At 36.3% G+C, this 14,760-nt stretch overlaps 1 protein-coding gene across 3 annotated transcripts in view; it reads left to right on the forward strand.

The window, feature by feature from the left end:
- Positions 1-14,760, forward strand: part of AUH (AU RNA binding methylglutaconyl-CoA hydratase) — a 111,740-nt gene that overhangs the window by 36,599 nt on the left and 60,381 nt on the right. For all 3 annotated transcript variants that reach the window (XM_087742468.1, XM_087742469.1, XM_087742470.1), the window contains 2 exons: positions 11,980-12,072; positions 12,993-13,049. In XM_087742468.1, the coding sequence (XP_087598594.1) occupies positions 11,980-12,072; positions 12,993-13,049 (150 nt within the window). The remainder of the gene's footprint in view (positions 1-11,979; positions 12,073-12,992; positions 13,050-14,760) is intronic.

A 14,760-nucleotide genomic window follows, 5' to 3' on the forward strand; every position in this document is an offset into this window, starting at 1 on the left:
GCTTTTTATTTTATTCAAAGCAGATACAACTCTATATTTACAGATTTTTATTTTTCCCCTCCTTAGCAATTTTCTGTCATTCTGGCTTCTCTCAGTCATCACCAAACTTTTAATTTACCTAAAAGAGTGCTCTTGTTCATCCTTCAGGAGAACAGTCTCTCCTCCAAAAGGTTCCCTGTTTGACTATTGAAGATCGTGCATCCTTGGAAATTCTTAGGTTGTGCCACATTATATGCTACAGTTTGTTTTTGGATGCAAGCTGTCAAAACTTGATCTCAGAGGTCCCAAGAGTGGGATCAGGATTATGTAAGTTTCACTTGATTTCTGGTCTGCTGACTGCCACCCCACGTTCCCATTGTAAAGTGTCAAAAATAGGGAAGAGTGATCATTGAAGAGGTCAATGCAGTGCCTTATTTGACTAATTGAGTTTCTGGGGCTTCTGTGGAGCTTTGGTTAACATTAAAAATCCTGGTTTAGTAATGAACACTCCAGACCTGATTACTACTCTGAGAAGCGACGGCTTATGTAACATTGACCAAATCCATCTGTGTTTGCAGGAGTTAAATTTGGGCAGCAAAGATGGAGTGCCTTAGTTTGGAAATCCAGCGAGAAGAACTGTGGGTTTCTCTCTTAGGAAAGAGCAGATACAGGCTATAACTTGAAAAAGCATTCACTGGGAAGTTGAATGAAATATCACAGGTAGCCATCAAATTTGAAAAAGTACAAATTTATAGCTAGCAGTGCCATGCTTAACAGCCATCCTTAGGCATCATGGTCTCCCTACATTACTGACACTGTGAAAGGGAGATTTTGGCACAATATTTCTCTTCTTGTGTTATGTTGTTGCCTGTTCAGTTAAGTGTAGAGCATAGCTAATGCAGTCCAAGACTGCTAGCATTCTGAATGCATTGCTGAGCTCTTGGTTGTTTTCCAGTAGTAGATTTACTGCTTCTCTTAACATTGAATTAATTTAAGATACCCTTTGACTATGTATTGTCTGTTTCCTAAATAGACAGTACTGTCCTTACAGAGCTGAAATTATGGGCTTTGTCAAATTGCATTGGATTGTTTTTAATTAAAAAACACAATGCTAAACTCTGTACCATTATAGAGGCAATGAATGCAACATTAAACTTCTCTACCAAGATGTTTAATAGCTATTTATATGACAGCATTGCTTCCACAATTGCTAATACACTTTTTTCCCCATAATAACTTTCTAAAAGCTGTTACAAAAAAGATGCAGAAATGGAGGACCTGAGTATTAGGATGCGCTGATTGTCTTTCCTTATAGATCTGAAGATTAGGGACGGAGATGGCTTTACATTGCTGATTCATTGCTTTGATCCCTGGCACTGCTGTACAGCCTTGACAAAAATTAACATAGCCTCAGCTGTAGTTTAGTTTTCCTTTGGGTAGTAATTCCAAATACAGTTCTATGAGGAAAAGAGACTGTGCTCTGGAGATGGCTCTTTAATTTTCCTCCCACAAAAAGTAACTGTACCAAAAGAAGGGTGCTACTTGCTCAAATGGTTTGTTGAGATCAACGTAACCAGTTTGCACATTGACTATTAAAACAGGCCTCCAGTATGACTTGCTGTCCAAGGCTTCTGTTCCGTCTCTAGGGAGCCACATTGTGTATGTTTGATGAGATGGAAAACTGTACCCTTTCCTCGCCCTGTTCAGGTTTGAAATTGCATGTTTCAGTCCCTGAATGAGAAGGAATAGTTTGCTAGCTCTTTTTGCTCTGCCTGTCTCAGTCTCTGGCTCTGTTCCTGGAACCAATTGGTATTCAAAGGGCAGCAACTTCTGGCATGGTACTGAAAGTATCATACTGCTCTCCTATCGAAAAAATCCTAAGGTCATTGCTTGGGCCCAGCATTAGGCTTTGACTTCAGAATAGCATGTTCAAGTCTTATATCGGAACACGGCTTTTGCCTAAGTATGCACTGCTTTGATGATGTCACTGAGCTAGTTTATTAAAAAAAAATTCTTTATGCTTACTGTGAAACATTAGGGAGTGTTCCTGCTGTAGTGTTCAGTGAATGAGCTGACTGAAACTATTACTTAATATGTTAAGATAGTTTAGAAATAAAGATATTCTAGCGCTAGACTGGGGAATGTAGTTATATGGAATACTGCTGAAAATAGATACAGGAGAAAAATTCTAGAAATGTTCAGCTAAAATGGTTACAGTCTGTGGGATTTTCTTTGTATTGTGTCAAACAAGAATGCTACTGGTACTAGAGTATGTGTTATCTTCATACTGTAAATCAAACAATCGGACAATAAAAAAAATGAAAAACTTGTTCCATTGGATTTCTTAACTATTAGAGATTATAGTTGTGCTGTTGTTTGAATTTTATTTTGCGTGCTCTCTGAGAAAGAAAAAAAACTTACATAGAAGTAGAATGTAAAAATGTAACTGAAATAATTTATCCTTGGCATTATCCTTTTGTTTTGTGAATTCAGTGCTTGAATATGTGCTGTGCTATTTGTGTAAGTAAGAAGTTCTTAAATGTACTTACTAAAGATAAGAAATATAAGAAATAATTTTCATTTTTCTTATATCCAAAGTTTTTCTTCATTTGCACAGAAAGTAGATTCTGTCATCTAGCGTTTACTTCATTATTGTTTTACTGAGGGCAGAATAAGACTACAAGAAGAAACATCAGTAAATATGAAGAAACTGAACGATTGTTTATCAAACTGAAGTGTATCACTGAAGATGAACGAAATATCCAAACTAATTTATATAGTACAAGAAGAGAATCATGTGGGAGTTGGCTACAGAAGACTATAGCTAAAGAGTTTGATTAAAGCACCTCTTCATTTATAGTTTCCCATCTTTTGCTCCTATGATCAAGAATATAAACACACTGTCCCTGTTACCGGTCAATAAAAAAGTACCGAATAGAAAATTTTGAAATTAAGAACATAATATTCCTACATTAACTATTTTTTTGTCAATTCAGAAATATTTTTCCTAGGTCATTTATAAGAGTGAGTGAGCACTGGAGGAAACTGGGAAATTAATGGGATCGAGGGGGCTGCCTTAAGAAAACCCTTTAGCTACTGTCATAATAAAGGGAAGATAACTTTACTAATATCTTTTGCTTAATGACCAACTGTAAGCAATGTGCAGTAACCATTTTCATTAAAAAAGCAAAATTTCCTTACAAGTACTGAAAATATTTTTTTTTATGCAGCTCTTTCTTGCTACTGATTGTCTGCCTGAATATTGAAGGTATTAAAGCAAAGACAATAATGTTCAAATAAATATATCAACAGTAGCAGTCCATTAAGCTTCTTATCCAACGCACAGGAACTAGAGGGTAGCTGAAAGCCTTTCACAGTTGTAACTAGCAAATGTATGGAAGAGAATTGCACGTATCCAAATGCACATGTAGACTGTTCAGACTTAAAAGTGTGGTCATGTTTTTGCAGATGGAGATATATTTAAAACATATGTAAATATATAAATTACTTTGGGTGACAACTTTTACATACTTTTTTGCAATTATGACAGGGAAAGCTTCGTAGCGTTTCTTTACTTGCCTTGCACAAAAATGGTTTGACCCATCTTCTTTGACTTCAAGTTCACATGGGAAGATTTCACAGTCTCTCTTAGCCACTTTCGTATGTTGCTACATACGTTGGTTGGTTTTCATAGTGTTACAGAATGGATGAAAGTGCTTGTTGAGGTATTTGGTTTCTGTTAGCTTTTTTCCCCATAGAAAGGCCTTTTTTTTGATGGCGGTGCTTGCAATTGTAAATGCAAGCAAACTGTTGTAGTCACTGGCCTGATAACAGATTTTACAAGGCAAGGTAAATGCCTGAAACACAACTGACATTGCCCTTTCAGTGCAAAGTTCATATGCCATCTTAATGTTATTGTTCTTCAGGAAAAGATCCCAAAAGATGAAATCAAGATATAGTTTTGTCTTGCAATTATTTTTCTGATTTCCTATGACATAAATTAACTTATGTGAAAGTGTGATTTTGTGATTAAAATGTTCCTAATGTAAAGAATATTTCGGTTATCATAATTGCCCAGGAACTGCCTCTTATGTGCCACGCGAGGTGCATAGTTTATGCCTTTCTATTTTTTGAAGGGAAAAAAAATCTTAATTTTATACCCAAGCAACGTCACCAAGGCAGATAAAAAATTTGGGTAGTGAACAGGTAGAAGAGAAGTCTATTCTGAGTTACAAGATATGAATATTTAGGTATAAACTTAATTTTTTAAAAAACAAATTAAAAATCCATCCCCAGCTATTACAGCAAGCTAGGATGTAGTTTTAAATAATCACTAATGCTGATTAAGAATTATTATTTACATCTGTGGCCTTTTGAAAACTCTCCTAACTTACAACCAGAAAACCTGCAGATTTGGGTTAGTAAAGGAAATCTATAAAGTAACAGATCTCGAACCTTTCTTTCAACGTTGTTGGTGTAGGAATCAGCCCATAGACTTGCAGTATTATGTGGTTTTAAGCTATTGTTAGCTGAAATATTCACTGAAGGTAAATAGAATGTAAATAAGTACATTGTTTTATAATAATAAACCCCAAATTTGTAATTCTTTATTTGACATTTTCACTCTATGATGCAACTTCTGTTTCTTCTTTCTTCCTTTCCTAATGGCTGACCCATCAATTATGAAACCTACAAATATGTGTTTAGTTGTGTTTAGACATTTTTGGGGCATGTGACCATTCTTTTTATTAATTTGAAGGCTTCATTGTTGTTACTACTTTTAAATAAATGTACTAAGAAACAGAGAGGGAACTTTCTTATCTGTAAATTAAAATTTGTCCTTGGGAAGGTGCTGGACCAACTAATCCTGGAAACTACTTCTGGGCACATGAAGGACAAGAAAGTCATCAGGTGTAGTCGGCATGGGTTCATAAAAGGGAAATTGTGCTTGACCAGCCTTATAACCTATGATGAAATGACTGGTTTGGTAGATGAGGGAAGAGCAGTGGATATTGTCTACCTTGACTTCAGGAAGGCTTTTGACACTGTCTTGTATAAGATTCTCATAAAGTAACTGATGAGTATAGACTGGATGAGCAGATAGTCAACTGGATTGAAAATTGGCTGAACAGACAGGTCCGGAGGCTGGTCATCAGCAGCATAAAGTCTCCTTGGAGGCCACTAGCCAGCAGCGTGTACCCCAGTGGCCAATACTGGGTTCAGTCCTATTCAACAACATTAATGATCTGGATGATGAGATGGAGTTGTACCCTCAGCAAGTTTGCTGATGGTAAGTGGTGGGGGTGGTTGATGCAGCAGAGGGTTGTGCCGTCATTCAGAGGGACCTCGGCAAGCTGGAGAAATAGGCTGACAGGAACCTCATTAAGTTCAACAAAGGAAAGTGCAAAGTCCGGCACATGGGTGAAACATCCCCATGCACCAGTACACAATGGGAGCTAATGATCTGGAAAGCCACTTTGCAGAAAAGGCCTTGTGGGTCTTGGTACACATCAAGTTGAACATGAAACAGCACTGTGCCCTTGTGGCAAAGAACGCCAATGGTATCCTGGTCTGCATTAGGAGGAATGTTGCCAGTAGATAGAAGGAGGTGATCCTTCCCCTCTCCTCAGCACCGGTGAGGCCGTTGCTGGAGTACTGTGCCCAGTTCTGGGCTCCCCAGTACAGGAGAGAGATGGAGCTACTGGAAAGAGTCCAGCGAAGGGCCATGAAGATGATGAATGGACTGGAGCATCTCTTCTATGAGGAAAGGCTGGGCAAGCTAGGACTGTTCAACCTGGAGAAGAGAAGGCTCAGGAGGTGATCTCATCAATATATATAAATACCTAAAGGGGAAGGTGCTCAGAAGATGAAGCTAGGCTATTTCCAGTGGTGTTCAGTGACAGGACCAGAGGCAATGGGCACAAACTGGAACATGGGAGGTTCCTCCTGAACATCAGGAGACACTTGTTTACTGAGAGGGTGACTGAGCACTGGCACAGATTACCCAAGGAGGTTGTGGAGTCTCCCTCCTTGGAGATCTTCAGAAGCCATCTGGACATGAGCTTGAGCAGCTTGCTCTAGGTGACGCTGCATGAGCAGGGCGGTTGGACAAGGTGACCTCCAGAGGTCTCTTCCAACCTCAAACATTCTGTGATTTGAAGGTTTCTCATGTGCTGCAGGCATATGTAGGCAGATATTTGCCACACTTTCTTAATCTGCTTGAGTTAGATAATGAATTGTGGAACTTTTTATTTATCCCTCAATTTATAGCATACTTTCCTCCAGTAATCCGTGTAGTACTCACAGTATGCAGGATATTTTTAGACAACTCATCCTCCTTGCTTTATGTTTTATGAAATGCAGTATTCAAAAGGAAAAATGAGCTGCTAGAAATGCCCCCTCTTGCTTGTCCCTGTAAGCTGTGCACTAATCAACATTATTTGTCAAAAAATCAGAAATGCACACGTGGAATAAACAGTTTGGACAATATTTCTCCATTCTGTGGGAAGTCAGTTGTGCTGTCATGTAAATTTGAATACTCTTGCTACTTCTGTCTTAGTTGGAGACTCAGAGTTTTTGAGGGAAATAAAGTACTCTCACTACTTTCTTTTCAGTCACTACTAGGAAACAAGAATTCTTCTTAGACCATTGGCTGTCTGTTGATAATTAAAGACAAGTCAGGCTTATGAATCTCGTTCAGTAGGTGCTAGAGGTAGTCACCAGCTTCTGAATTTATATCTGAATAACTGTTCTTTCCGAAGATTGATTGCCAGAGGTCACTGAAGTAAGAAGAGAGATGAACAACAAGTACTTTTTTCACCATTGTCCAGGTACAGGAGGACAACAGAGGAATAGTGAGGGGACTTAGGGTGACTGTCTTTCATTTTAGTGTTTCATATCAAATGCTTGAAAAGGAGCGCTTTAAAGTGGGGCTTCATTTGAATGTTCCTAAATACCAAATTCTGACTGCTATGGTTAGTTGAATTGAAAATACTTGTCCTAATCTGTAAAAGAGTATTTCAAAAATAGAAGTTAATTATATCTAAGGGACCATATATAATTTGTGCATTGTTAGGGATTGAATGGGCTTCCATGGAGTTTTCTGATTCATGGGAATCATGAGCTGCAACTGTTGCTGCGTGTGCAGACCTTTTACTTTAAGAGAAACTGAATTCTAAGACTGCTGGACTTCCAGTTCTTTATGGAAGGCTTGTATGTTCTAGCTATAGGAAGGAATACTACAGATGTTCTTCAGGTTGATTGTTTGAAACTGCTATCAAGCTCTAAGTGTATGGTTCTCATAGAAAGCTCATTGGCATGTAAACAGCCTAGATATCAAAATTTTGTGCCTAGCTTGAGAGTGTTTCTTCTTTTTGTATGAATATGTGATACAGTTGTCAACAGAAAATACTACAGGTATAAATCTACTTAGCAAGCAAGGAAGCCACTCTTCGGAGATCGGACTCTTTGGATTTGATACATTCTAAATCAGTAACTCTTTTTTCTAGGTGTCATGTATTTTAAGTTACTCAATCTGGACAAGTTGATGTAGGTTGACCAGGAACACAAATCACAGAGTGTGGAATTCTGGATAACCGTATTATTCTTCCGCTTCCTATTTCAGGAACTCTCAGTAAGGGACTAGTAATAGTGATAGGTCTTCCTTTGAGCCCTTGGACACTGTCTAAAGAATGTTTTTATTGCCTGTTATGTAAAATCTACTGTATGTAATGTTTTATAAAGGCAAGACTACTTTCATGTATAAATTATTGCCCTTTTATTTTTACTGTATTTATTTATTAATTCTTCATACTTCTTCCTTCCTTATTCCTCAGTATCTGTGGAAGGTGGATTTTTCCTAGTTGATCAGGCCATTTCATTGTCAGTCAACAGTGAGAAGGTGAGATTGTGCAGGAACAGAAAAAGGCTGCTTCATAGTTACTAAGAAAACATTAAGTGTAATTCAGTTTCCTCCCAGATACTGTTTTACATATCTGTAATTTTATAAGAACTTTTAAAATGAATTAGTCAGAGGACTAAATAGTCACATATGATTCAGGTTGATAGAATCCAGGCAACTTCTACTTTCTAGTTGGGGAATGTCAGTGTCCACAATATATGAATCAGCTGTGTGGGCTTTGTGACACACATCTGAGAAACTGTTTCTTGGTCGAATCCTCCAGACCTGGTGCCTGTATTCATATACTAGTCTTTCATTCATCATATAATCATCTCTAAGCAGAAAGGAAATCCCCTGTTAGTCACCAGCAGTGGACATCATGTGGAAAGTCACTTAAAGATGAAATAACAATTACCTGCTTCAAAACAGTTGTGTTTCTTTGAGATTGCTTCCCACGCATTACATGTGTTTTTATGTGCTTAAATGCAAAGTCCTCCTCCTGTGACATTCTGTACTGGTGACAAAATTGTGGGAGAGTTTAGCTTACTCTACTCTTCATGTCTTTCACTAATGGAAAGCAGGAGGCATCCCAAGACTACAGGATGCTGCTGGTCAGCCTAACCTAAAACTACCTGTAACATATATATTTACCAGGAATATATTCCTGAAGTTGAGCTGAAGATCCACAGTTACTACAGAGTAGGAAACAGGCCCATTTCTTTATGTTGCTGTATATCATCTTTTCTAACTTTTGTTTGAGCTTTTTATGGTTTATTGGACTTAACTAGCTGTATCATGTTATTATGTTTAGTTTTTCTTATTGAAGTTTTTTGCGTGCCATTAATTTCTTAGTTCTTCAGTTTACCTGTTGGTCACTCCACCTGTATCATGTCTTGAATGGCCAATAAATATCCTTTTATACAGGTTGTATCACCTTCTGTCCTAACAGATTATTCCTCAAATAACTTAATAAAAAAATTATTTTGAATTGCTTGTTATGTCTGTCTCCTCTTCAGCTGGTCCAAACTGTTTCTGCTCCTATGATCTCAAACATAGAAATGCGTTTTTATCTTATATTTGTCTCTGTTGCTGTCTTAGCATTAGCATATGCTGAAATGGGCCCTTCTTTTTCTTTACTGTACTTAGAACGTTCCTTTTCTGTAATATCATTAAACATTGATGTTATATTAGGACATGAGTATTGGCTTTCTAATTACTTTTGTGGACTTTACTATGCAGCTCATGATTGCACATTGAGAAACCCATATCAGATCTAGAATCTAGCACTAATGATTAGTAGTACAACAATTGCCTGAAATTTATATCTGTTACTTACAGCATGACAAAAATGTGGGATGTTCAGGAATAAAACCACTGGGCTTCTTGTCAAAGCTTTAAATAGTTTTTTTTCTACGACTCACAGCAAATGAGCCTTGCCATGTAGAATCATTGTGGAGGTTGACCTGTCTATTTACATAACCTATTGTTCTTAAAATTTGAGTGCATACAACTCAGTTAAGTCTACAAGGCATGATTTGTCAAACGTCATCTCTGGTTTTGTTATGAGCTGACCAGTTTTGGCAGTTGTATTAAGGTTATGCAGATAAACATGAACAAGTGCCTCTTGTGCTACAAAATATTAATATTCTAAGAAGCCTTACCCTTGGTAGTAAGTTCTAGTGACTTAGAAACTCAGTTTACAATCTAGAGCAATTGCCAGTTTATTTCTGTGTTGCTTTTTCTGATGCTTCACAAGAACATGTTAAAAGGATTAATTTCTTCAATTCTTTTGATAGGTATGCACAGAGCTGTTGTAAATAATTTGTATTTTGCCTTTCATTCATTGTCAACTTCCACATCAGGTGATCCTTTAAAATTAATATCCTTGGGAAGTGATGATTCTAACATATGGTATCAAACTGCTTTTTCTGCCTTTGAATTATGAATTTTAGTATTTCTTGATAGGAATGCTGGCTGTAATTCTTGAAACCAAGCTGTTTTATAATACTGTTTCTGTAAGTTTCATTTCCGTGTGTAATAGTGTACTTGAATTGTACCATAGCTAAATCTGGAAGTTACTTACCATAGAGAAAGTGGTGTGCCTTGCAGTACTGCAGAAGTTGTGTAAATAGTGCTCCAGATAGTTTGCTAGTCTCTGAGAAATGGAACATACCTGCAGGCAGTAACTGCTAGAAACTACAGTTAATAATGGCCATGCCTTTGTGTTCAGGCAAATTATTTTTCATTTACCTATGGCAAAGGCAGGTTCCTTTAAGAGAAATGCTAGCTGTGTCAGCCTTGAACTTGGATTGCAAGACTGTTTGGCAAATTGGTTATGGTGACAGGGTTATGAGTTTCAGTCAGCAACTTGGCCCTGCTGGAAAGGAGAGTTGCCTTCACTTCTTGTCTTCCCATATAACTAAGAAAAAGTAAATAGAGAAAGAGCAGATTCTACTCCTTTTCCTCTGTCTCATATGCCTTGTGTGGTAGAGGGCAAATATAATGGATATCTTGGGCTCTTTTAAGTGACTCCAAGTGCTTGATGTTGCAGACAGTAATCAGTAGTCTCTTTTGACACTGGAATTGATTCAGATAATCACTTTCAGTCATGATCTAAACCAGCAACCAAGGGACTTTGACTTAAAGCGTCCTGTTATAATTTTGAAAAGCATTGGTAAATTTTTGTTGTTTTGTTAAAGGCAATTGGATTTTCATTAGTTGTTAATCATAAAAGGATGTGGATTTGCAGCTAAAAATAGCCTTTCATTTAATTTGATATTTTGTTTTGTTACCGAGTGAGACACTACCTGTTTGTATACAGATTTATTCATGCTGATATACATTAACATTTAATTGATTTTTTTTTTAAAAATGAAGTTATCTGAAGTGTGTCTGTCAGACAGGAAAAAGGTAAGCTAGGTAGCACAACTTCTAAATTTAGAACTAACTAGTTCACTAAAGAAAGGAAGTATTATTTGTAATTAATACATTAAATTAATCATTTTTGGTCACATTACCCTTCTAGATTTTAAAAGGACAGAACATTCTCTCACACCTCATTTTCATTTATATTTTGGCAGCAGGTTTTTTTCTTTTTCAATTTCCAACTAAGACTGAATGAACTGGTCATTGAATTCAAGTAGATGAAACATTAAAGCAAATAAAATATTATTGTAACATCTGGAAAAAAACTGTTGTGGTCAAGAGTTGGTTTAACATTGCAACAGGCTGTACACCCAAGTGTTTAGCTAATGAATTGCTTTTGGCTATCTTTGAAACTTCCGTAGCACAAATGTACTACTAAAATATTGTTTGAGTATAGTTTAAAATTATTGATAGCTTGTGGTAAATGTTATGTGAAATATAATTAAAACTCTAATGTGCAAGTTTATTTCTCAAGTAAAAAATATATTTTTTCATCAAACTTCTTCGAGTTTGTGGTGAAGAGGGAAAAAGAGAACTTAAACTTGTTGGAGGTGAGGAGCAGTACTTTAAGCTGAATGTTTAAATGACTTCCCTGTGTCAGAACACTGATGATAAATTACATACAAACCATGCCATGGTCACACAGGCCTCTGGAGCCCCTCTACTTGTCATGTGTACTGGCAGCATGTGCATCTGTTTATCAGACTGAAAACTTTCCCACATTCCATTAAGCTGTTAGCTTCTGCTTTACAGGAGAAAAGGGGCAATAGTGGTGGCCACACCACATCTGGGAATATTAAGACACAGAGAGCTTACAGCTGGGCTAGCATCACAGATGATTATGATAAGACATCTGTATTTCAACTAGGACTGTTTGTGTATGTGCCTTTTTAAGTCTTCCTGGTTTATTGTTTGCCTAGCTCTGCTATGTATGCTTTTGGAGTTTGCTATTCAGATTTTTGTCAAAAGTGAGCAGAAGCTAGAGAAAAAGGCTTACAAACCTATTCAGCCACAGAGTGATTAGAGGGAGGGTCCATTTTTTTGTCCTTTAGACCCACTTTGTTTTATGAAACTTTCTTCTCATAGTATGACTGTACTTTGAACAAAATGTAAGGAAATGGTGTTTCTGAGATGTTCTTTATGAGGCTAGTATTAATTGGTACTTTCTTTTTCAGCTAATCTGCCTGTACCTACTATTGCTGCAATAGACGGAACTGCATTAGGTGGTGGCCTAGAACTTGCGTTAGCCTGTGATATAAGAGTGGCAGGTAGGTCTGAGTCCTGTTTATAGAGCATAGGATTAATAGTGTTGAAGATGACTTAAGTAATCGTTTTGGCAACAATCTTATAAAACTTATTTTGTATTTGATGTTGTTCATAACCAATGATTTAGCAGAAACCTGTCTAAGTACTTGCTAATGTTTAATTTCAAATAACTTACCACTGATAGCTGGATTGTTTTTGTTACATGTTTCATTTTATTCAGATGACCTTCATTTTATCAGTATTGCCAGAAGGGTTACGTAGTTGTTTTGATATTTTATTTAGTAATTAAAGTATTCTCCTCTTCTGTATTTGAAATGTTATAGATGGAGATCAGTTTTTATCTAAACACGTTGCAGGGAAAAAGCAAAAGTTGTTGGTGAGAGTATTATTACAGAAGCAATTAAGCTGTTATAAAAGAAAAGTGACAACAGCACTTGAAAAGAGGAACCTTGACCTAGCCAGCTGTCAGAACTGTAAAGCCATTTGTTGGAAAGTAAATGGAAACTTGGTCATGAACAGTTGCCAGTAACTTAAGGTATATAAATATGTTTGACCCTTAGAGAATTCATAATAATCAGATACAGAATTCTGCCCCATTTTAAGATGTTAAATAATAACAGTGTTTTTCTTTTAGTATTTTACATTTTGCAAGTAAGTCTCTGTTACTCACTGTAATTGCTTACTTGCTATGTGAAAATTAATAAGGTACAGAACTTGCCTTGATGGGACTAGTTGGATCTTTTACTAAAGGCAGATCAGTTGAATCTATTTACAGATTTTCCTAAACAAATGCTTTTTAAGTGATTTATTGTTCTTTATGAAGGAAATGTAATAAAATAACAATCTTGTAAAGTATTACATATTTTGCCAAGTTTTTTTCCTATAGATTATAGTAAGAACTCATTTACATTCTGCTTTTTAGCCTCTTCTGCTAAAATGGGCCTAGTTGAAACAAAGCTGGCAATCATTCCAGGTGCAGGTATGAATGTTTTGCTTTTGTTACCATGGATAACTGAATATCACGTGCACTTGATATTTGATTTTTGGATTGTTGTTTATGAATTTCTGCTTATTTTTATATTTCTATTAAGGATCATGGCATGTTTTAAAGCTTATTGCTCATATTACTTACCAAAAATTAATAAAAAAATGTATTTCTCATTTTTAGGGAGTGGCACTTTTATATTATGTTTTTAATCAAAATCTTCATTAACTGAGTCAGTATTGAGCAATTCTGTAAATGACACTTGATGTCTTGATCTGAAGGCTGAATAATTTTGCTAAGGACCAGACTAGGAAAAAAGATAATTAAGAAAAGAGTTAACTATCAGTGTACAAAATTGGTAATTTAAATAATGATCCACTTCTACATAACGCCTGGTACTTTAGGATTCAAATTCTGTTTTCATGCTGCTTGTAAATTGGTTGTAAAGAGTTTAAAAACTGAAAGTCTAGCTGTGAATAGATCTTTTGTCTTAACAAAATTTTTTGAAGTTTTTGGGGCCAAAAATCTCTTTTCTATTTGGAAGGCCAGTTGACTGACTTTTCCTGGATTCAAAGTGAATGAAAGTTATATAATGAATAAAGTTTGAGGAGGTCTTTGTGTTGTGAACCCTTTTGTTCCTTTTGAACTACCATAATGGCATCACTGATATGACCTTTGTGTAAGAAACTATCCCATCCTATCACTAATCTAATCAATTATCGTACAGTTTCAAATGCTCTATTATTATGGTTATTGTTGAGTTGTGATTTCAGTCAATACTTTCTCCCTGTCTCTTTTTCTCTGTGGTCAGAGCTATATTTTACGTAAGGAAAACTGAGTTATGATGCCTGGTCTCTTTTTAGCGGTGGACAAAGATAACAATGTAGATGATTTTAAGGTTATATTTCCTTCTGGTAGTATTGTCATAAAATAATGTGCCTTGACAGTAAGTCCTAGTGAAGAAAAAGACAGAAAATAATATTGTTTATCTTTGTTGGCAATTTTTTCCCCTTTGTCCTCCCACTCCACCCTCTCCTAAGGAATTCTCCAGGGCAGTATTGGAGACATACTCTCCAGTTCAAGAAATTCAGGTCAAGTTCTCTATATATTCTTAGTATTCAACTTAGTTAGGTTGTCTCATGTTTCCTTGTCTTCAATTAATTATAGATGTTTCAATCTTCTAACGCTTTCACCTTAAAATGCTGGGTGACTGACTCATAATGAGTTTCATTCAGAATGTTTAATTGCTATTCAAAGACTGAGGTTTGAAAAATCCCTTTTTTTTTTTTTTTTCCCCTCATCCTAAAATAATGATTTGGGCATATGTCTTCAGCTCCTTAAAAACATGACAGATTTCACCATGCTACAATGCCTTTTAAAATGTTTTGGGGTATGTTCAGTGATGAATTTTTTCCCTATTCCTATCAGCCTTTCTGAGGACTATTTTTGCTGAGTGTATTCAAGTTTATCACAACTTTTTTCTGATTAGCCTGTACTTGCACCAATCCTGTTGAGCCATGACAGACAATGTTTCAGCCCTTTTTGGCTTCTGTAATCCAAATAGTAACTGATCGTGCGTTGTATCATCAGAAAGTGAAGAATGAGTGAAGGAATTTTGCATATGTCATTTAGGCAGAGAAGCCAGGTATGCCCACTTGAACCGTAGACTTCATGGGTTAATGGAGTATTTTCTTGTAGAGCTTAA

This window comes from Nipponia nippon, unplaced genomic scaffold (genome assembly GCF_047370975.1).
Source record: "Nipponia nippon isolate SJK-2023a ecotype South Korea unplaced genomic scaffold, ASM4737097v1 scaffold_8, whole genome shotgun sequence".
NCBI classification, from domain to species: domain Eukaryota; kingdom Metazoa; phylum Chordata; class Aves; order Pelecaniformes; family Threskiornithidae; genus Nipponia; species Nipponia nippon.